The sequence below is a fragment of the Musa acuminata genome, chromosome BXJ3-7 (assembly GCF_036884655.1).
Source record: "Musa acuminata AAA Group cultivar baxijiao chromosome BXJ3-7, Cavendish_Baxijiao_AAA, whole genome shotgun sequence".
Classification (NCBI taxonomy): Eukaryota; Viridiplantae; Streptophyta; class Magnoliopsida; order Zingiberales; family Musaceae; genus Musa; species Musa acuminata.
Window position 1 is genome coordinate 3,683,241 of NC_088355.1, and position 23,657 is coordinate 3,706,897.

General features: G+C 40.0%; 4 protein-coding genes across 5 annotated transcripts; 2 read left to right on the forward strand and 2 right to left on the reverse strand.

The window, feature by feature from the left end:
• The first annotated feature begins 627 nt into the window (after positions 1-627).
• On the forward strand, positions 628-6,829 carry LOC135643098 (MOB kinase activator-like 1A). The gene is made up of 7 exons (XM_065159678.1): positions 628-742; positions 2,658-2,706; positions 3,558-3,666; positions 3,914-4,007; positions 5,175-5,308; positions 5,392-5,555; positions 6,312-6,829. Exons 1-7 carry the CDS (start codon positions 720-722, stop codon positions 6,384-6,386), a joined length of 648 nt encoding a protein of 215 aa, XP_065015750.1. The 5' UTR covers positions 628-719; the 3' UTR covers positions 6,387-6,829.
• A 327-nt stretch (positions 6,830-7,156) lies between these two features.
• Positions 7,157-11,533, forward strand: LOC103990608 (trihelix transcription factor GT-3b). Of its 2 annotated transcripts, XM_065158744.1 has the most exons (4): positions 7,157-7,511; positions 7,672-7,721; positions 10,243-10,748; positions 10,862-11,533. In XM_065158744.1, exons 1-4 carry the CDS (start codon positions 7,330-7,332, stop codon positions 11,408-11,410), a joined length of 1,287 nt encoding a protein of 428 aa, XP_065014816.1. In that variant the 5' UTR covers positions 7,157-7,329; the 3' UTR covers positions 11,411-11,533. The 2 variants fall into 2 exon arrangements, with proteins under 2 accessions (XP_065014816.1, XP_018684066.2); XM_018828521.2 differs by lacking the exon at positions 7,157-7,511 and having other exon boundaries at positions 7,704-7,721; positions 8,935-10,748.
• Positions 11,534-13,202: 1,669 nt separating this feature from the next.
• Positions 13,203-18,704, reverse strand: LOC135642060 (syntaxin-22-like). Its single transcript, XM_065157842.1, has 7 exons — positions 18,177-18,704; positions 16,089-16,182; positions 15,410-15,549; positions 14,780-14,854; positions 13,706-13,863; positions 13,527-13,627; positions 13,203-13,441 (listed from the first exon to the last, which is right to left on the reverse strand). The coding sequence occupies exons 1-7, from the start codon at positions 18,362-18,364 to the stop codon at positions 13,376-13,378; spliced, it is 822 nt and encodes a 273-aa protein (XP_065013914.1). The 5' UTR covers positions 18,365-18,704; the 3' UTR covers positions 13,203-13,375.
• A 1,662-nt stretch (positions 18,705-20,366) lies between these two features.
• Positions 20,367-21,222, reverse strand: LOC135642157 (uncharacterized). The gene has a single exon (XM_065158068.1). The coding sequence runs from the start codon at positions 21,117-21,119 to the stop codon at positions 20,520-20,522; it is 600 nt and encodes a 199-aa protein (XP_065014140.1). The 5' UTR covers positions 21,120-21,222; the 3' UTR covers positions 20,367-20,519.
• Between the last annotated feature and the right edge of the window lie 2,435 nt (positions 21,223-23,657).

Below are 23,657 nucleotides of genomic sequence, written 5' to 3' on the forward strand. Positions count from 1 at the left end.
ATTAGTAGTCTGAACCTCCATGCATATGTTGGTGCTGTTGGTTGCTCTCTCAATTCTCTCCCAGTTGCTTTTACCTTTATGCTCAAAGCTAGCCTCGTCGATCGTCCCTCTCTATGGGTAAGCTAATCCTATCAATCATTTCTCTTCGCGCATGTGTGATGCCCTTAAGATTCGACTAAGACTAGTATATAGATGCTCACGATGCCTCCGAAGATAGAGGCAAAATAAATTTTTTATGTGGCCAAAGGTGTTTTGCGAAATTCTTTTAAAGTTGGACGTTCTACTGAAAATTCTCCAACTTTGGTTTTTTTTTTCGAAAATTCGTTTTTTTTAATTAAATATCTTAAGTGAATAATATTTGCAATTTTCGGGCATCACCGGTTGCCAACTCATGCACCACATGGTTCGTGGACCCGCAACCGTAGCCGTAACCGGACTTGTTTCGAGCAGGTGGGCGTGAGAGTCGCTGTGCTACTTATCTGTCTCCTCCAAAACAGCAAACACAATTTCTCACCACAGTATGCCCAAAATACTCCATGACGGCATCTCAAGTCCTTCGTGTAGGCCGTACGGTGCCTCAATCTATACAGCGAATCACACCAAAACTTTCGGTACCCCTTTATATGTATATATATACGTTGTGGGTGGCTCCGAGACAAAAAGCTAGCGAGGAAGAAACGAAGAGTTCGATCGCGGGATCAGATCCGGTCCGATCCGCCATGAGCCTCTTCGGTCTCGGAAGGTACCTCTCGATCGCTCCACGCCTCGTCTGTCTCTTTGATTCGTTGTAGTTCGTGGGATTTCTTGTTATATGTTCTTTCACTTCGATCGCTTTCCTTCTCAACTTTTTTCCCCCAATTCCCTCGTCGCATCTTATGCTGGGAAGTTAAAAGGGATTATATGTTCTTTCTTGGATGACCTCGTCATAATTTTTGGATCTTTGGTAATTGTTATTGATGGAGGTCCGGTATTGATGGCCTGGCCCCAAATTCGTGCGGCGAAAACGTGTTTAGATGCTCCGCTCGTTTGCTAATAATGTGGTTGATAAATTCACACTAGTTTTGAGTCGAAATTTAGTTATCAGGGTGAGGTCTTTCCATTTGGGGACTCTAAGAAGATCGTGGAAAGCTCCGTGCAAATCCCTTCGTCAAATTTATGGTATAACCGCTTGAACTTGGATGCTTGATCAGTAAAATAAGGAACAGCCTCTAGAAATTCATAAAAAAATCAGCGCGAATGTACTGGGAATGGGGTGATGGTGTGTTATGTTTTTTGGTCCTTAATTGAAAGGAATTTGATTGTTGGCATAATTCTTAGATGACAATTCTGCAAATAACATGTTCTTGGTTGGCCATGTGATATGCTTTGGAATTGGATGCTCAACACTCAATAGTCAGCTAAACAACCAGTATCTTCTCTGTCACAGATGTGATTATAATTGTTGCTATTTTTAATCTGAAACAAGAAGCTTGAATTATGTCCTCTGGCATGAAACATGACAAAATGATGGTTGCCTTAGGAAAAGATATCTTGGAGGAGTTCTTAACAAGATTGCTAACTTTTAACCTCAGCTGATATCAAGAAGTATATGAGTAGCTTTTAGCTGGATCATGCATTTCAGATAAGTGTGTGATGGATAATAGCAAAATAGATGACAAGGATATGTGATTCTCATGTAATGCCTAAAGTATTACGGGATTGGATTTGAAGACTTAAATACACATTCTTGATGTCCTGTCACTGTTCAAAATAAATATTGACATGACATGGTTTTATGGGAAGTTTGTTTGAACTTCATTTTTCTGATTTTTATTTTTCATCATCGAATATTTAGCAACTCTGGTAGTTTAAGCCTCACCGGGCCTAATTTTGCAATTAATTACTTGGTCAATGAAAATTCGTCTGCAACTAGTCACTCGATCAAAATAATTTAAAATAATATTGGTGATCTGGGACTAGCAGGTCCCTCTACATCATCAAGGCCTCTTTAGTGAAGAAAGCTTCATCAATATGTAGTCATCTTTCTGAAGGATGGTTCATCTTTCCTATGCATTTAAGAATGATCTGCAGTGAACATGGTGCATAAGGATAAAATAGTCACAATAAAATGTGAAAGTGCGAGATGAAGACGTTGGTATAATATGTGCTAATGTCAGGTTTGAAATATTAATGAAGGAATTATTGTTGAATGGAATCAATGAGAAAATATACTGTTGTTACTTTTTAACGAAAAGCCCTCCAAACACTTGTTTTAACTAATAATGAATGTTGAGTTCCTAAACCTTGACAAATTAGCCCACAACGCAAATTTTTTTTTATAATAATGACGGCGTACATGATTTTTGGTCAAGTTTGGTTGGCTTCTAGGAGAAAGCAGTTGTTTCTATTAAATCTCCCTGAAATTGGCCAAAACCAGCAAGAACAGCGGAAACCAACTGAAACGAGCTGTTTTACGGAAACTGGAAAATGATGATTAAATAACAAAAGTAAGTTGAGTTGTTTTTGTGGCACTGGCGGCAACCACAATTTTTTAGGTACACTAGAAGTATTAGGATCCCTTGTGTGAGGGGTTCTGTTGAAAGCATATGGAACTGTGGTAACATATAATTATCTCATCAAATTCTTTCTGTCCCTTATATTAATTTGCTCTTTTTCAGGAACCAGAGGACATTTCGGCCTAAAAAGAGTGCACCATCTGGCAGTAAGGTAGTCTATCACTGTGTTATCTGTTTAATTCTTGAATTATATGAAGATGAACATTACCTTTCTGTAGGACTAAACAATATATTAGAAGTCTCTCCTTTTTAAGTTAATTCCACTAAAATTCATTTTTTTTCCATTCTATCCAAGTATTCATTGTGTATCCTCAGACAATTTCAGACAGTTAATCTTTTGGCCTGTTAGGATGCTTCAACTCCCTATTCAAGTGCATCTCCCAGGGAAAGAAAATTTCAGTTGAAAGCGAGAAGGGAATGACTCAGAGAGGTGGAAGAACACACTAATCAGTAATTAAAACTTTTACTAGGCAAGAATTCCACATAAATGGTTTTGCTGTCCTTCTAGAAAATGATTCTTAAATGAAAATAACCTTTCTAAATGTAGGGCTAAGGTTTTGTGCGTGTGCATCCAGTTGTCCTTTCTTAGGCTCCTGTCTCTCCAGTACCTCTCTTTTGCTTACCTATATGCTCCAAACCATGGTTTTAGACAATGTGGTGTGCGGACCATTCCGGTTGAATATCATAATGGTATAATAAGGTATTGATTGTACCTACTTGTTAACTATTCCTTTAATATTTCTTATTGATGCACCGAGGTGTATCAAGGAATACTAACCATACTGGTCCATATCAATCAGTAGGTCTGACTAGATTCTAAGACAGAATGGTGCTGGTATGTAAAACCTTGCTTCAGCAATGATAAGATATTAGACAACTTTCTAACTCAGTACAGGACCTTTGGTTTGTGATATCTGAAGGAATATTTTATTAAGATTCTAGGAGAACTATGGACAAAATAAGGAATGTTCCTCCATTAATGCTTGTCTTTTACATCTGCAGGGTGCCCAACTCCGGAAACACATTGATGCAACTCTGGGTAGTGGAAACCTAAGGGAAGCAGTAAGACTCCCACCTGGGGAGGATTTGAATGAGTGGCTTGCAGTCAATAGTAATGTTCTTTTTACTTAATGATGCTTCTAAGCATAGGTTCCATTTTTTGCTGTTCTTTTTAGTTTTTTGGATGTGTTGAAATTGACTAGTTGCTATTTCTGAAGTTAAGTTACTGTGTCAGAATATGATGGTGTGATACTGTAGATCTGTAATGTGTCAAAAAAAGTTGCTTCCAGTCGAATTTAGGTCATGTTTCTTCAATTTGATGCAGGTGATGAGGCTAATACTTCGATTTTTTTTTTCAGCTGTTGATTTCTTCAATCAGGTGAATCTGCTTTATGGCACACTAGCAGAATTCTGCACACCTGAGAATTGTCCTACAATGACCGCAGGTCCAAAGTATGCTATGTAACACATAAGATTGTGCTTAAGTTGTTGAAATTCATGCAAACTCTATCAGTAAGTAATGTTGTAAAGTAGGCTTATGAGTATCCTGCACATTGTCGATCGATATATTTGACTGAAAGCATTGAATACTTGACCAAATTGTGTAGTTACATATTCCATTAAAAACATCACAATACAGTTCTTTTAACTTTAATATGGTTAATGGTAAGCTTAGAGAGTGAAAATGGGATATCTTATGAAAATATTGGTTATATAAGCTTCTTTTCTTTATTCATTTTGTATATTATGTACCTGTTCTTGCAATATCTTGTCATCTTCTTGAATAAGTCTTCCAGTAAAATGATACTTATCAACTAGTTTGTAAGATCTGGCTTCTTACACTGGCCCGCCTTACCATCTTTTTCTTTTCTTCACCTTGATGTACTTCTTTTCAACTAACATTAATAAATTTTTTCTGACAATTAACAGTTCTATACCATTTTGCAAAGTATTCACAAACATAACTGATGTTGTGGCAGTTTGGTTACAAACTTCTATCTGATAGCATTACGATCTTGTATCCCGATCTTAGGCATCTTGTCGAAGGTTATATATGGTGTTCCCTTTTCCCTTCAAAGGTTTTTCTCAGATACAAACAAGTAAAAATTTGCAATATCCAACTAATTTGGAAAGGAAATCTTACATTATTGATCATGTGTCATTTTAGGTAACATCTCCAGCAGTCAATGCAACCAAAATGGTGCATTGTTCATGTTGGATAAGAACTTATCCCTGTCCCTTTTCTTAACCTTGAATCTGTAGCTTTCTCCAACTCCATGGTTGATTTATGTCATTTGAAAGAAATTTAAACATATTCTTGAATATTTTGCCACTATTGAATACTTGCTATTTATGCTTTCCTAGAATATGCTATACTTACTCCAGGCAAAGCCTCCTAGACAAGGCACTGCAAGCAAGCTGGTCAAGGCACCCTTAAATCTGCTCATGTTTCTCTATTAATAGATTGTGATTTTAAATATGAGTATCAATATTTTAGTTCACTATCATCAGATAAAAGCTTAATAAAACATTACATTTGTGCCCACTTTAGTGCTGCCTGGTTGCCTAGTTGCTTTAGCATATACCTGTCTCGTTATTTGAGTACACTTAAATACGTAGGTATGAGTATAGATGGGCAGATGGTGTACAAATAAAGAAGCCTATTGAAGTCTCAGCGCCAAAGTATGTGGAGTACTTGATGGAATGGATTGAAGTTCAGCTTGATGATGAGTCTATATTTCCTCAAAAGCTAGGTAGGGGCAGTTGATATAAATGAATTGCATTCTTCTCTCCTAAGTGCACCTACTTGTTTGCTCATCTGGTCTCTGTCTTGCAGGTACACCTTTCCCTCCAAACTTTAAAGAAGTTGTAAAGACAATATTCAAGCGCTTGTTCCGCGTCTATGCCCACATATACCACTCACATTTTCAGAAGATTGTCAGCCTCAAGGAAGAGGCGCATCTTAATACGTGCTTCAAGCATTTCATTCTTTTCACTTATGTAAGCACTTCTATTCTTGTAGCCATTTGTACTTGATGCATCTTTATGTTACCTTTTTTATACTCCCATTTTGCGTAAGAGCTTTTCAGTATTTTGTTCCTACCACTCTATTCGTTAGGGCAAACTCAAATAACTAAGTGATTTAGACATTCTGGATATTATCCGTTTTCTTCTGGAGAGATTTATCAATAAACCAGTAAACCTCCATAATGAAACTAATAAGTGGCTGATTATCAGTCCTTATATGACAGTCCATCTTGTCCAAATCTCCTGTATATAAACATTTTAATCTTCCATACTGTTATGAGCCTGATGGCAAAGAATCATGAGGGCATAACGTGATCTGTATTGGTTTTTATTTTTTTTGAAAATTAGTTCCCTTTTTTCCATGAGATATAACATAGATCAACTGGTCTGGTTATCTTCATTCGTTCTTACTGGTTTTTAAGATGGATATGGACCTGTACCTAGGTTGATAGATATATTTTAGGATATTTTAACATTTCTCATTAATTTGCATGGTACCGTTGGATTGGTAGAGAATTTGCCTAACTAATAGCTTCTAAATGTGCACCTTAAATGCCTCAAGATTCATTGGCCTCATGCAGAATGGTACAGAATTTGCTTAACATTTTTACGATAAGGGTATCATCCCCTTTTCATGTCTGCCTTGTCTACAGTTCTCATCAAAGCAATACGTTTGAACAATTTCTTGTGGGCATGTGTTGCTGACATCTTCATGTGATTGTGACGCAGGAGTTTGGCTTGATCGACAAGAAGGAACTTGCCCCACTTCAGGAGCTGATAGAATCCATCAATGTTCCATATTAAGCCTGTCTATTCAGAGACATCCGCAGTACTTCTGATCTTGAAAACTGTCATCATCATCTTAAATCTTAGTTCGCTGCTTGGTTTCCTTCTATTTACTTGTATGCTGATACAGTGGGGTGTATTCGTGTATTAATGTATTGGTGAATAAATGCCAAGGATGATTACATAGCTTGTGTCTTCACAAGGCTGATGTATATTGTTTGTCGAATTGGTTCAGATGCTCTCGAAGCATCGGACTAATATCTTTGCTGGCCTAGAAGACAAGACTACTAGGTGATTAGAAGTTGCCTAAGGAGACACCACATGAAATGCCAGTTCTCATAATTTAGAGGACCATTTTGGCCTAATATCTATCGTTGATGGTTAATGTGAATTAGGATGTGACATTTGGGTTTTCTTTTTGATCCAATAATAATATGTAAATCTTGTGGTTGAAGCTGTAACCTCGTAGAGTTAAGATGCATGCCACCTTTTTGATGCTTCGATGCAGTCGATTCGTATTCTGTTGGGAACTCTGTATACCATTTTTTGCTCTGTTTCGAACGCTTCCTCTCTCTTCCCCCTTTTTATTCTAATAAACCGAATAATTACGCGAGTTTCGTACCAACTGAAATCCACATGAGAAACATATACCGTAGCGACGAGTGGATCCCACCGAGGCCAGGTGGGCCCACCTAATCCGACGGTGCTGGAACGATCTCATTCCACTCGCTCTTCCCCCATAACCGGAACCCGCCGTATAAATAACCACCACTCGCGAGGGGGTCTGATCTCTACTCTTCCGCCCCTATACGGGCGATGGTCGATCGCAGCTGCTTTCCCTTTTCGCCACGGCCTCCTCCGCCGTAACCTTTTGGCAATTGAGTGCCGATCGAGCGGTGGAGATGTCCCCGCTGTCTCCACTGCTCATGACTCTCGAGTAGGGGTTTCGTCTCGGCCGCCCATGTATGGGCGATGGTTGATCGCCGCCTCCCGATCTTGGTATCTACTCCGACGCTTCCTCTCTCGCTTGACTTTGCGACTTCTCAGTACCGATCGGGAGACGGAGATGCCTCTGTTGTATGCGACTGGGTTCCACTACGCAGCAGATGAGCGATCGATTCATCCTATTAATTCTTTGTTGAGGTGAGATTTAGGGTTACGTTAGCCCTGCATTTATTTTTTTACTTCTTTCTTTAATTCAGCATCTCGTTGAATATGTTGGTGGATTTCGACTTCAAACCATATCTACTTTGTTTGCTCACATACTGTTTACTCCAATGTCCTTCTCGTTTCTCCTCTACAGGGACGGACGCAAGGCCGGTGCGATGATTGCTACAGCAAATAAACTACAAGGTAATAATGTGACATTAACTAAATCGTTCTTCCTCTTCTATACTCGTTGCGTTCCATCAGTCGATTCTGCCGCTGTTATTCCGTTTTCGTCATCCCATTTCGTTATGGTTACTTGGTAAGCATCTAAGTCCATCTTGGCAAAGCGGAATAGCCTCAAGAGGCAGTGTCTTGCTTTGAATGCTAATGGACTGACATCAACCTTCTTCTTTTCGGTTCTGCACTCGACTCTGATCGCGATGCAGATCAGTGAAGATGATACATCAACTCTGTTCAGTACTAGCATTCTCTCAGTTTCTTCATTAGAATGCTAACGTCTTAGCAACGAAGAGACATCACCATCACATTTTAGTATAGTATGTACGACTCGGCAACAAGAAGAGGCTTAAGTTCATCTCAAGAATATGACTCGTACGGGAGATCGGGCGTGGGTATCAGTTAAAATTAGGATTCCCCTTCCCTGTAGGATGGTAAAAGTGGAAATTGTTTTGTCGAGGGTGTACTTGGAGATTGAAGGTTGTGGAGATTCGTGCATGCCCATGGAATGGGCCACGTGTCTACAACGCGTTCAGCATCATGCGCATGATGATGTTGACGCGTGAGACGCACCCGCTTTCGCCAAATGCGGACAATGTTCCCCGGCTCGACCAAGACAAGCGCAACCCCGCCGATCCGGGTTCGGTGTCGTGGGTGGCCAATGTAGGCGACCCAAGTAGTGATGTGGTGCGTGTCTCGCGTCACTGGGCGCTGAGACTTGTTGTCACGACAAGTGAAATCGTTCGGGGCAACCACAATAACAAATTACAAATCTGCGTAAGCGTACGGTACCAATCAATTGATTGCGGAGGATATTCCAAATTTGGATAATTATTTTTTATTTAATTTGGTGATGACGTAACAATCGAACTATAATGAACGACTTTAGGGATCGATTGATCGGGGAAAATATACTTAATTTGGACAGTTTATTTTGATTTGATTTGGAAAAGACGTGACAACTGAACTATAATGAATGAGTGAATTCATTTTTTTATTATTTGCAGTTGTTACGTCTACCTATTTGCAGTTCTTTATGAATCCGATGATATCCGAGTCCACGTCACAAGAAAAAAAGAGTTCCTGTCGAAAGCAAAACCAAACAAAGTGTTCACACAATAACACACGTATATGTATATTCTGGTAATAATAGTATAAGTTGTCTTGTGGGCGAAGGAAGGGAGTTGACGGGGATGCGGATGCGTGTTCACACCGGCAACCATCCGGTGGTTCCCACTTGGCGTGACGGACTCTTCCTCTCCTCTCCGTATGTGGTAAGGGGAGGACGAGCGAGGCGACAAATGAAGCGAAGCGATGATGTTCTTCACACACGGCAAAACGAGGCGGACACGCGCGCCCAATCATCCCCACAAGGAAAAGGATGGGCGGGAAAAGTAATGGTGCGACGCGGTTTCCCTGAACCGGGCCCCTCCGAATCCCAACTGCCCCCACCATACGACCCTGACATGCCGTAACGTTTTCCGGGAAACGACACGCTTGTTTGCTCTCGAACAGCTTTTGATGAACATATTATCCAAGCTTATTTAGTTCTTAGTTAACAGATAGACATAAATAGTCATACAATTTATTCATTCTTTCTTGTTTTCTATGGATTATAAAGTTAATCTGAATCATGTCAATCCTTTGGATTTACTTTTCTGATTTGTATCCATTTCAAAAATGGTCAGCCGTATGCATGCATGGGCATACAATTTGACCATAGTACCTCCTACATACAATACATACATATATGCATGAGATGACGATGGTATTCGGCTCGTGTTCGACAGCACTATTCTGTGCTCGATCAAGCGGCATTTTCCACCGACTTCCCTTGGAACATATTCCTCGCTTTCCGCAGTCTTTGTTTCAAACCTTGTGCTCTCTAATCGAAGCTTCTCTTCCTTTCCACACTATTGTAATCCGTGTGGTCTCCTAAAGTTATCCAACATCATTTGTTACGTGTTCTTTCACAGTAGAGTTGAGGGTCATGAATAAGACAGCTATCTAATATTCTGCTATTTATCTTTACAAGATCTTTCCTTTCAACTTCTCCACCTCTGATAGTTGATTGTTTCAAATTTTATTTATTTTTCTTTCTTTCTTTCTTTAGTTTGGGAGTTTGGATCCTGACGTGATTAATGCTTTAGGTGTGGTCAAATAATGTGGTAACAAGAAATGTTAGACTAGTCTTTTAAGTTGCACTCGACAATTCATGTTTATTCAAATTATAGGATTTGTGACTGTTTGAATGTTGACTTTGACCAAGGAGTCAATTGGTTTTCAACTGTTACGGGTTATACGAGCATCTTAACTAATATAAATTATATTAGTAGAAAATCGTTATTTAGGCGTACTGATCCGTATTAAGGAGATTTTTTTAATGAATTATGTATTTAAAAAATTAAGTAGTGAGTGGGGGATTAAATTCCTCGATAAATTTAAGATATCAATAATACGAAATGGCATTAAAGTAATTATCTGACAGTCGGCAGCTTTATAGAGGCAGTAAGCGCAAGAAGTAAAGGTGGGAGAGGAAAGAGCGATACGTCGTTAGAGAGAGAGAGCGAGAGAGAGAGAGAGAGAGGAAAAATAGTAAGGTTGGGGTTTTCGGAGGGGTGGGAGAAGATGATGCACGGAGGAGGAGGAGGTGGTAACGGTGGCTACGTCGGGCGGATGGCGATGGTGGCGGGAATTCCACTGCAGGTAAACCCGGCGCCGGCGGCGGAGATGTTGGACACGAGCGGCGGCGCAGGGGTACCGCAACCGCCTCAGCCGCAGCTGAGGGTGAAGGAGGAGAAGGTGCCGCAGTGGAGCCAGCAGGAGACGCGGGATCTCATCGCGATCAGGGCCGAGCTGGAGCGCGACCTCGCGGTGGCGCGGCGTAGCAGGACGCTGTGGGAGGCGGTGGCCGCCAGGATGCGGGAGCGCGGCCACCGCAGGACGTCGGACCAGTGCAAGTGCAAGTGGAAGAACCTCGTCAACCGCTACAAGGTCTCACCCTTTTCTCGTCGATCATTCTTTTCCCCCTTTTTCTTGGTTCCCCCAATCTTGCCTCGTTGATCTCGATCGGTATCTCCCAATTGATACTTTGATTTGTTCTGTAGGCCGCTGATCCCGCGGACGGCCGGCAATGCCCCTTTTTCGAGGAGCTGAATGCGGTGTTCTTGGAACGGGCGAAGAACACGCAGCGGCTCCTCTTGGAATCGGAGTCCATCGCCTCCCCGTCGAAGAAGAAGCTGAAGAGGCTTAGCGGGGATCGATCCTCCTCGGATGAGTTCCCGGAGGACGACGAGGACGAGAACCGCAGCGACGAGGAGCGCCTCTCGAGGAGCAGAAAGAAAAAGGCCGACAGCAGCAGAAGGGGACAGAGGGCGGCCGGCATCCGGGAGCTGCTGCAGGAGTTCCTGCAGCAGCAGCGGCGGATGGAGTTGCGGTGGCAGGACACGGTGGAGCGGCGGGCGCAGGAGCGGCGAGCTCTGGAGCATGAGTGGCGGCTGTCGATGGAGAAGCTGGAGAGGGACCGGCTGCTGCTGGAGCAGGCGTGGCGGGAGCGGGAGGAGCAGCGGAGGATGAGGGAGGAGAGCCGGGCGGAGAAGAGGGACGCGCTCCTCACCACTCTGCTCAATAAGCTCATCCAAGACGATGATCTCTGAGACGGCCTCCCTCTTGAATTCCATTGATGATCATTTCATGTCGAATTAATTTAACACAACGTATGAGATATTTTCCCATTTAACATAATTTATAGATCTCTATGGTTCAAATAATTCCTACTACGCACATTGGCATATCATTCTTCAATGGCGAGTTATCGATCCTGACATCGCAGCGGTTACGAGGAGACATGGCTTCTTTACATCACCAACACATGACCTATTTGCCACAAGAACGACGGATGTCATGCCATTCCTACATCACATCAGGAAGCTCACTGTTTATATTGATGTTAGTTTCTGCTGCAGCACCACACAAGACTTTGACCATAGCTGGTGTTTACTTACATGTGATCAAAGTGGGCTAATTACATTACCAGTTAAACCTGCCTAACATTCATATTCCTAGATTTAAAAACTTATATTAGAATCTTCATTATTATAAAAATAAAACATATAAGTCCATTTATATTCACGTTATCAATTTTATCAATAAAATTAATAAGTAAAAAAATAATTTTAATATTTTAGTTGATGATAACGGATAACATCGATGGTGATGACCCTTTCGCTCGGATCATGGTAGATGGTAAGGATAAAGAGAGCAGTGACAAAAAGTTGAGGGTCACTTTGTATTTGCATCAACACCGACATAAATACAAAATGACCCTTTCGTTGTTTGGTAGATGTAAAGTAACGAAAAGGCTGCTCGCTACGTTGGTATCGATGTAATTATCGAGTGGTGAAAGGGGCACTCAGCATTTGCATTGGTGCCGATGTAGATGCCAAGCAACCCTTTCGTCGCTTTTTATCTGCATCGACGAGATATCGAGCAACCATTTTGTCGCTTTTCATCTGTATCGACGAGATACTGAGCAACCCTTTTCCCACTCGACGATTGTGTCAACTTCAATGCAATGAGCAACCCTTTCACGACTCTACATTTGCGTCGACATCGACACAGTTACCGAACGACGAAACGATCGCTCGACATTTGTATCGACGGTCCTTTCACTGCTCGATTATTACATCAACATTGACGCAAATACAAAATGACCGTCATCTCTTATCATCGCTCTTCTTATCCACAGTAGCTGCATACGACCCCATATTATCGTCCGACACCACCAACATCATCCATCACCACTAATTAAAATATTGAAGTGACATTTTTACCTACTGTTTTCGTGTTTACGCCAATAAAACTAACTACGTTAACATAAATATATTAAGATAAATAAATCTAGATATCTCATTTTAATTATAAGGATTTCAATATAAATTTTTTAAATCTAGAGATCAAGATACTAAGGAGGTCCACGATCAAAGTCTCTACAAGGCTCTACAAGGCACGTTATAAGTGCTGGTAGAAAATATTATTATGTTTTAACTCCAACAAGCAAATGCCTTTGCTTACAAACCTGATATGCTGCCTCTAATTGGCACCAATGTTTAGTGTTACTTCAAATAAGAAGGCATCGATGAGGAAGATAGAGCAGACATGCACTGTAGCAAACTGCCATACACCAGAAAAGATAAATCGATAATATGAATCAATCTAAGGGGATAACTCCGACAATAAATTGATCAGTTGCCTTAGTAGGCACCTGTTAACCAAAGCATAATGGTTGATAATGTCAAAAGAAAGAAAACATCAACTCACTACAACCACATTAAGAGAACAACAGAGCCGAAAATTTTCCATGAAAGTGAAAGATCGTTTATTAACACCGATGTAATCATCGACCACATTGGTTGGGTAAAACCAAGCACCTTAAAACCAACAAACAGATGCAATCAATATAATTATATATTCTCTGAAACAATCAGATCACAAACTCAGCAACTGCTGCAGCAAACCATAGATCATAGATCATAGTGCAATGAACTTGGGCCTGCCGTTTGTCCATAAAACATTAGACTGGAGAAAAAGAACAAGATTGAAGTTCACTACAGCCTCTATGATTATGCTGCAATGATTATGATCACAATGAGTAGGATAATCCCAAAAATCACCAAAAGCAAGCACATCTGCACATGAACCAAATGACTCGTTAACACACATAGGTAGCGAAAAAAAAAAAACCAGGAATAAGAGGCATAAAATTGATTTTACCAAGGATGAATTTGATTTTTGTGTTTTTGCTGCGTTTTTGAGTTGAGTTTTTCCTTGTGCAGTTGCTGCGTAAGAGTTCTCGATGTGGGAGTTAATGTCATCTGTAACAAAATAACTATAAGTTAGTCAAAGAACAGAAAATAATAGACAACTGTCAATACGAAGCTAAAATCCCTCACCAATTACAGCTCCTTGATCATGAACCAGCACCGCAAGGTCCTTAAATATTTCATTCACTTGGCCTATCTGCTGCTGAATCTCTTGAATGCCCTGTTCTCTCTCCTCGATAATTGCCTCATTGAAAACAATCTCATTATCCAACAACACCACCTCTTGCCTATATACCAAAAAGGCAGACGTCTCAGAATCATATCCAAAAAAGCACTCATAAAGGGCTGCACAACAAAATTTGAGCATTAAGAAACTATAGAGAAAATCCAATCAGTATCTTGTAGCCAAGTTATGGCCTCATGATCCAAATAATTGCAATCTAAGTAATCTACTGTCCCAATTATGTGTGTCGTATATAGTGCAGGCATTAGGCCTTTACCTTGTGGCCCAAAATAATATAATTCAAATTATTAGCAATAAAACAATTTAGTTATAAGAACGAGATTATATTCTTATCTCCACTCCACTTAAATATCTTGTATCCAAATCAGAGGACAGCATATAGCTCGGAATCCTCCTTTAAGGTTCACATGTTGGACTAATCTAAGTAACACTGGAGTACTGGACTGTGGCACTTGGTTTCCAAATGGAGTCAACTGCATTCCATTGACAAATGAAACAAACTGATAACCAGAATTATGCTTGGTTATATCTAAAGATATTTTTCCTTATGCAACAAAACCAAAATAATATAATTCAAATTATTAGCAATAAAACAATTTAGTTATAAGAACGAGATTATATTCTTATCTCCACTCCACTTAAATATCTTGTATCCAAATCAGAGGACAGCATATAGCTCGGAATCCTCCTTTAAGGTTCACATGTTGGACTAATCTAAGTAACACTGGAGTACTGGACTGTGGCACTTGGTTTCCAAATGGAGTCAACTGCATTCCATTGACAAATGAAACAAACTGATAACCAGAATTATGCTTGGTTATATCTAAAGATATTTTTCCTTATGCAACAAAACCAAACTTTTCCGAAAAATGAGAATTATCAGTGTAAATGCTCTGCAAAGCGCACAATGATATCTGCAAAACATTTACGAAATTGAATGAGACAGAACCACAATTCACCTTCTAGACTCCGCAAGTACAGCACGTTGCTCAAGCGCCTTGTTGGAATTGGAATCAGCTTCAGTAGCAGCATAACTACACAAAAATAACCAGGCAGTAATATGAGGTACCAATCGATGTACATATTATAGGATTTACATGAACAAATAAATATGAATATATAGTTGAAATCAATTATGCTCATTACCAAAATTAAATCCACTAGTTCAAATATCGAACCAATCACTTCTTTTTTTTTTACTTTTTCTATCTCTATAGAAATCATTTAGTGGTAGCAATCTGCAATTAATTATCAAGAAGCATTCGGATCGAAAGGGTATTTGTTTGTTTTTTTCTTTCACTTCAGGTCAAAGGTTTTACGTCGATACTGAAGGTTTAAGGATGACTGGGACATCAGAGCACTTGCTTCCGTAGAACAAAAGTTCAAATCTAAGCACCAAAGAAATAACCCATACTCCTTATTTCAAGACCAATCATAGAAGACTGAAATCTTCAAAAGCCATTCCACATGCAAAGCAGGTTACAAATAAAGAAATACCAACATATTGATACTTTGTCGGGGCTATTGAGCTGAAGAAAGAATGCAGCAGCTCCAAAATTCAATATCAAGAATAAAAAATAGCAGGTTACCTGGAAGGAAGAACTGTTTGGGGAACCAATGGGGCATATGCAGTTTCTCTCTCAGCTGAAAGCCTTTGAAGTTTCTGGAACTCTTTCAGAATATTTTGAAAATCCTTTGCAAGTTTGGCATCAGCTACTTTTTTGCTTGCCTGGAATTCAATGAAATGCTTAGGCACAAGAAATTTTTCTATACAGAAGTACAAAGTTATATGCACACACTAAATTCATGCTTTCTCCCGTGGTGTTTACCAATAATATAAGATCAGATGCAGAAAGTAAAGTTTGAAATTCTTGGGAAAAATTTAAGCTCAAGAACCTCCAACCCTTCCCAGCCTAGAAGAAATCTAGAAGATGCAAAATATGACAAGGCTTCATTGGCTTCATTGGAGCATGAGAGTTTGTCAAGACTTGTTATAGAAGATCAATTTGTTTGAAGCCCTCTTAAGTCAAAAGAGTCCCACTTGTAGTGTCACCATGATATCTTGTTTTTATCTGAATGAGTCAAAGTCTCAGTCTCAATTTGTACTTAAAAAATTTAATAAAAGAAGTGAGCAACAAGACAACTCATCAACAGAAACGTATATGACATGATTTCTTTTAGTTGATGTGGAAATCCAGGTAAAAGTAGTCCCACCATGATGCTGGAAAAATGAATAAGATCAAAAATGGATGAAAAAAAGACACTTACACTAACTTCAACACGATGATCTGTTTCACTAGCTTGTTTAAGTTTCGCAGAAGTATCTTTAACTAGCTGTCCAATTTGTAGCCTTGCATTGTGCCTGCCAGCAAAGCAGATTATATTAAGTAAGACTTCTTGGAAGGTGAAATTCCACAGAAGAAAAAAAACAATAAATATACAGTCACTGCCACCAAAGATTGTTGCCAGAAAAACCAAGGGAAAGCTGACTTAGCAGTAAATTTCAAACGTGTAAATTGGATAGGTAAATAGGACTAAGATAGTAATTGACCTCCACAACTGGATGGGTTCTGGAAATTTTGCTCAGGAAGTGTGAATCCATGGAAAAAATAAAAAAGAAACTTGAAGAATATCTAGAAATGTGCTAAAAGAACATTACTTTAACAAGCCTACCTTTCTTGAATCAAATAAAAAACTACTTCTTAAAACAACTTTATTCAGTTAAGCTTTAGTCACATTGAGACAAATTAAGAAAAAAAACTAGAACTTTACAAATGTGAAGCATATATTTTGCAAGAGAGCGAAAAAGACATACATAAGTGTGCAAGTCACATGGAAGAAGCATACGAACTAACAATTACTACTAATCAGATACTAGAACATAAAGACTGACTTTAGCAGCAAAAAGAATCCTAAAATAAGAAAACATTGTATAAAAAATGAAAATTCTCCAACTGTATAAACCAAAAAGAGAAGCAGTAGCAAGTACTTTGTCCCTTATGTTATTGTACTGAAAGGGAAAAGTGTAAAAGCTGTTTATTCCATAAGTTAAATAACTTGAAACAGCAACAAAATTTAATCTGGTTCTTCTAATACATGATTTGGGTCCTCTAATTTCTAAAACCTATAGGACATCATTAATCACACACCTCAACAGAGTTTTTGGCCAAACTATATCATGAGCCACAAGGGTTCGAGTTTCCACACTGTCTCTAGGGTTAAGGTTGCATAAATTAGTCCTCCCCAGACCCCACATTTTGGGAGGGGGGGGGGGGGAAGGTGCGTGAATATTTTTTATATCATAAGCCATCAAGTCTATCTGAATCATCCATCATCCACTTCATCTGGCTAAAAAGATAGAAGCAACCAGAAGTACAGTTTCTCATAGTAGATTAAAAATTCAAACATCCGACAGTCACCCATATTTCTGAGAGAAAATAGTTCACAAAATACAATGTATTGGGCCATATGAAACTTCAATAACAACAAAGCTAATAATTTACACCAAAGATCTAATTTTCATATGATCGAACGACACATTAGTGCAGTAGGAAGCAAGGTCAACTAAAAAACACCAATACCTCAATCAAAACCATGAATTTTTTTATTATTTTAGGTGTCAAACCAAATGGTAATAGAATTTGCTACAAATTCTAACTGATAGTTAAATTTAAATAACTGAACCACATCGATTTTCGACCAGCTCCACATAACAAGTCGTTCATCGCTTCTAGCATGCATGTTGTGAATACTCCATCGACATATGCTAACAGAAACTTGCGACCATCAACTCAATGTAGTAAAGATAAGATTTGAATACTGTGTCTGCAACTCTATTAGGATGAAACATATGAACATATCTCTGTTTTGGTTTAAATATTCATCAGATCTCCTACGAGCCTGTTATAATGCAACATAAAAAAAAAACAAAATGATGTGAGAATAAAAGATTTATTCTTTCTAAGCTGTTCCATTAAGCTGCGGTCGGAGAGCACAGCTGATCACTAGGATGGCTCGACCAAGTTTTGTCAAAATTTTACAAGTATCAACCAGTCCACTGAATTTGATACCACATTCTTGGCCAATGGCAAGCAAAGGCAAGAAAGAGGCTTTCCGGTGTCAGATTATGGAAGCACTCCGTCGCTTTCTTATACATGGCGACGGTCTAGTAAAAAGCTGTATAACAAACATATTCATCTCAAAGGCGTAACCCCAAAAGAAACTATCATCAGCCGTAGCGAACATTCCATCTTTCGAGAACTTCAAGCCAACGAAATCCGACCACCGACTCAGAACAGCAATCTATCAAAACTCAAAAAGAAGAAAGAGAGATGCTATGCGGCGCAGAGCCCTCACAGCTTCTCGCGGAGCTCGGGGGTGTCCTTGGGGGTGCCGATCGTATTGACGAGGCGCTCGAAGTTACGGACGGCCGTGGTGATCTGAAAGAGCCCAGCCGCGACGGCCTGCGTAGGATCTTGCCGCCCGTTCGCCAGATCCCTCCGCCCGATGAGCGGCCGCCCCGACTCCAGATCCTGGAAGCTCATCCTCTCCCTCTCAAATCCTAGCCGAGAAAGAGAGAGGAGGGGCGAGGCGAGGGACAAATCCCAATCCCAATCCCAATCCCAATCCCAATCCCGAACCCTAACCCGAGGCAATTTCGTGGGCGAAGGAAGAAATTAAGCGAGAAGAGGGATCGACAGATCGAAACCCTCGTTTAATTGGGAAGGAACAAAAGGAGGTGGCGATCGAGGAGAGATCGGACAGAAGGAAAGGTTGGGAGAGGAAGCCGAGAGATGCAACCCCAAATCGGCCACCACCAAAACAAGACCACGATTTAAACGGACGGCCACGAAACCAATTTGGTTTTTGCGTCGACTTGCACTCAAACCCTTCGCGTGAATTATATGTCACGGAACAAAATTCGTGTGAGTATATGTAAAAATCTTATTATTATTATTATTATTATTATTATTATTATTATTATTATTATTATATAATTGATTTATGGAGGACTAATTTGTCTTCTGATTTATCCTTTTTTTACAGTCAAATAGTCACTGTTTTAGAAACTTAGAGGAAACCAATAATGTGTCTCATTTTCCGAAAGTATTGTACATGAGATTCTTAGATAAGAGAGATATATATTATTAATTATTCACTATTTGAATATGATGTGTTCTAATCACAGAAAAGTTAACATTTCAAGGTACACTAAATCAAACTGAATTAGTATTCAAAACCCTTTTTTACTATTAACAATTTTTTTATCATAAAAAATATTAATTTATTATTTACAACCTAAATATTAATATTTTTATCTCTTCTTTTTTTTCTTCCCCCATAATTCCTCCTTACTCGCCACCATTATCAACATCAATGTTAAACAAGAAGATTGATGATGATGAAGAGTAGGAAGATGATAAAGAAAATAAGAGGAGGAAGAAGGTAAAGAAAAGGAAAAGAAAGAATAAGAGAATATTTAGGTATATTTGTAAAGGGATAATTGATAAATAATAAAAATTTAAAATAAGATTATAAATGATAATCTCTTTCATAATTCTCTATTTACTATTTATAACCCTTATATTATCGATTTTATTTTATTTTTCCTCATAATCCCTTATTTCATCCCGTTCACTATCATCATCTTTTATCGCCATCGACACTATTCACAATTTAAAAAGGAGAGAAAAAAAATTAAGATGAAAAAAGAAAAAAAAGAAAGACGAGAATATTTATGTTTATTTACAAGAAAAAGGTAGTTTAAAAATATTAAAAGTTTTTAAAAAAATTATAAATAGTAAAAAATTACAACTAATATTTTTTTATTTCTTCCAAGTTGATGTAGTGCAAGTTTGGAGCTTTGACGTGCTGTGCTTTGAACTTCTCACAAGACGTTAGTTTGACCCAATCATGATTGATTGAATTAAATGTTTTTTATATTCTAAATCAATTAAATATATTTCTTATTTATACGTAACTCCGTTCATAACCTCCGCTAAATTGTACCGTATGCATAGCGACGTCATCCCCGTCTGTCCCCCCTCTTATAGCAGGGGATGGAAGAGGTCGAGGGAGTGGAAGGATTTGATCCTTTTGTTCCTCCGCGGGATTTTGCAGTTGATCGAGTGGAAACGCTGGTTCTTTCTCGCGTTTTCTGCTCCGTTCTTCGTTGGGGAAGGAAACGTGGGTTGCTACTCTCTCTCTCTCTCTCTCGATTTTTCTTTTTGGGGACGTGAGCTGTTGCCGTCCGCGAAAGAAAGCGACGTGCTTGCGGTGGAAGGCAGATACAGGGAACAAAGGGCTTCGAACACCGCGCTGTTCCTGACAAGAGAAGGTAGCCGATCCGATGAAGTAAAGACGCGAGAAAAAGAAAGAGTCTTTCTCAGATCAGTCTCGTAAGTCTCCAAAAGCACTTATTTTTATCGTTTTCTTAGCCTCGAAGACAGGTTGGAGTCATCGAGCCGCTTTGGAGGGGGCAACGGGCGCCCATTTCGGGAAGACGACGAGGTATTCCTCTTCGTTGTCGCCATCAAACTTCTAATCTCTCTCGATGAATGGAATTATCGGCGAACAAGACCCGGATGCATCTAAGACCATACAGATTCAGAAATCTAAAGGAAGTGTGATCTGAATGTCGAGTAAAGAGAAAGAAAAGAACTATTTTTGGTCAGATTTCGCCATGTACTCGATGGGGGGTCAGGGGGATTTCGAGCTGCAGTCCAAGTTGACGGCGCTCCCGTTCGGCCAGAAGAACCGGAGCTCGCACGAGAGGGACGTCCGGAACTTGACGGAGAGAAAGATCCCCACCCTCCACCGTGTCCTAGCATGCCCGCTGAGGTCGAACGACACGACGCCCCGCTTCAGCGCCACGTCCATGGTCTCCATGGCAGCCTGGTCCAGCGGGATCGGCGACGAAGGGAAGTGGTAATCGAGCTCCAACGAGCTGTTCTTGGCGACGTCGAACGGGTCGGCCCGCAGCGCCGCGACGTCGATCCTATGGAACTGGAGGAGGAAGCTCAGGTCGGAGAAGCTGGCGTGGGCCTTTTTGTTGTCGTTCTCTGCCACCAGATTCAGGACCATCTCGATCTCGAGAAGCCCCGATTGGTCGTAGACGAGATTGCTGAGGTGTGCGTAGGCGACCTTGATGTATGGCATCTTGGGCTGGTAGATAATGTAGATGGCGAACACGACGATGCCGGCGATGATCACAGCTATTGCTAGGACGGCACACACGATCGCAGCTAGCCAGACTGCCCAACTGGTCTGCTGCGGCGTGGCAGGAACGAACGCTGGCATCACGATCTGCAATGAACAGCATCCGGGGATTGATTGGGAAGGAGATCGATTGGTGTCTTGGACATGGTGGCTTAAGGTTTGGTATCTCCTTTGCCCTGATGGAGAGCTACTGGTTTTCGCCTACAAAGTGTTTGTTAAGGGGCCTTTATAGCTTTATGGTTAGCCAAAGAAAAATACCATGCTTGCCTTGCGTTTGCTGGTTCGCCCTTTACCTTTTTTGAGGTGCCACCGCTCGGCCATGATTGGATCTGCCAACCTCGCTGAGCATGCAGCCTTTTTGCTTTATGGTTTTAGGTTTTCCATTTTCTAAACCATTCGATCACTTATTGTAAAACTACAATTATCGAGGGAAGATCTTGTTGATATCCTGATCAGTGTAATATGATTTTTACTTGTGTTTACAAGATTGTTCGAGGTGGACACATCAAACTCACAAAGTACTATTTAAATCTGATGATCAATAAAAAAATGATCTTTTTTATAATTATGGTAAAAATGAGTTTTTATATATTATTGTAAAAGAACATAATATTTTATGAAATATTTTACGGGGAGACAATATGTAACTCCCTAACTTGGACCCTTATCCACATCGATAGACTAGTATGAGGCAACATTTGTTTCGTTCTTTCGATATCCCATAAAGGTCACGTGTTGGATAATGATTGGTCGACAATATTCTCTCCATCATTTATCTCCCCCCTCCTCTTGAAGGTGAACTTCGGGAACTCTTTCAGTGAGATCCCAAAGTGCAATTATCAACTTATCTAACACATGCGTCATGTACAGATTATGGGAGAGTAATTGAGAAGCTTATTATTTACGATGCATCGTCTTTTGATTGTTGGAGCTCTCGTTGTATCTTCTCCAAATATCAAACTATTTGTCGTAGTTGGATCCGTAGGGAGTCCTTCGTTGAGTCTACTAATTGGGCCCCAAATTCAAGTGGGGTAGATTGAGAGTGGTGTGGTCCATTGATTTCCACGATCGGAAATCGAAGTGCTCCCTCAATCGATGATTCGATAAGCCTCGAGCGATATAGTGATGTCGACATTGTGTCACATTGGGTAATCTCAATGGATGTTAATGGTAGCGGAGCTAGGGACTGTGACTGAGCTAGTGGCACTGCTTATTGAACCAGTGGGGCAAAAGCAAAGTGATGACCCATATCATACTCGTTAACGTCTACACATATTGAGTGAAGCTTAAAAACAACTCGACGGAGATAAGTAGATGACTCGAGGCTATCCCTGAGGATAAGAGAGCTGGGTCACTAAATATGCGTTAATATTTCATTGGTATTTGCACTAAGGTTACTGTCCTTTTTGGGTAAAAGTATTATGGGTTAAGACAAAACCTCTTCGCTCGAGTATTTATTGAGAGAATCGATATCCAAGTGTTCCTATGACATCGGATTCTCCTTCTATTACCAAAAATATTATGAGAAGATATCGTTAATATCTTAGTCAGCCCGATGTGGTTCTGATATGTATGCACAGGATTATTCGAGATGCACCCGACGTGATAATACCGAGTTTCTGATGTGTCACTTGCATGAAGACTAAGGTCGAAAAGATTTTTCAACTCGATTCTTTTGATGCCTAAGTTAGTAACTTGAGAAAAATGAGTATGGTGATGAGCAGTAAAAAATGATCCCCTTGCAACTATACTAAAAATGAGTTTTTATATCCAATCATAAAAGGATAGAATATTTTATGAAATATTATGCAAGAAGATAACCCTGAATGATTTCTAACCATCTGATCTTTGCTCAACGTGAGGATAGCTTATAACTATCAATCTCTCTTATCAATGTAGAAAGAGTAGTAGAGGGTACTATTTTGGGCAATGATATTTTCCTATCAACTATCATTGATTCTTTTCGTCTTATCATCCACCTCTAAATTTCTAGACTAGTGTTTGGGCTCTTGATCCTGTCTCAACTGGCTTACTAGGTGGAACGATTTGTCTCCATATTTATCTTGAGTTTAATATTACACAAAACTATATCTTTGATCATTGCATAATATTGTGATCAAGTGTAAGGTGCAGGGGAAGGGAAACACAGCAAACCAGCGGTTCACCTTGCAATGCGACATGCAATTCGTGTGAAGGATGCTGCTATCTTCACGGCTGTGGCAGCTGCTGCTGACCTTAGCATATAAGCATGCAGGCCATTTCGAAGGAAGTCCAAGAAGAGGTTTTGCTGGTATTTCACGTTTTGTTTGTGATGCTGATGTAGAGGACAGGGCCAAGTGGACAAAAACGATCTATCGGTCACACGTGGACAATAGTTCATGGAAGATCATTCGTGCTGGTCTTGTTGGTCGTCGTGGACAGTGATCCTCAAACAATCATTTAAACTTGTTCCCTCTCACTCAATCTCCGTGGACAATAGCTTACAGGAGATTGTTTGAGCTTCTCACCCCCATGGACAGAACGTCAAAAGAAGACCGTTACAATGGTTATAGACGATCCTCTCAACAACCTAGGTATAAAAGTCGATCCCTAACACCTGCCCAAGGGTTGGATTTTTCT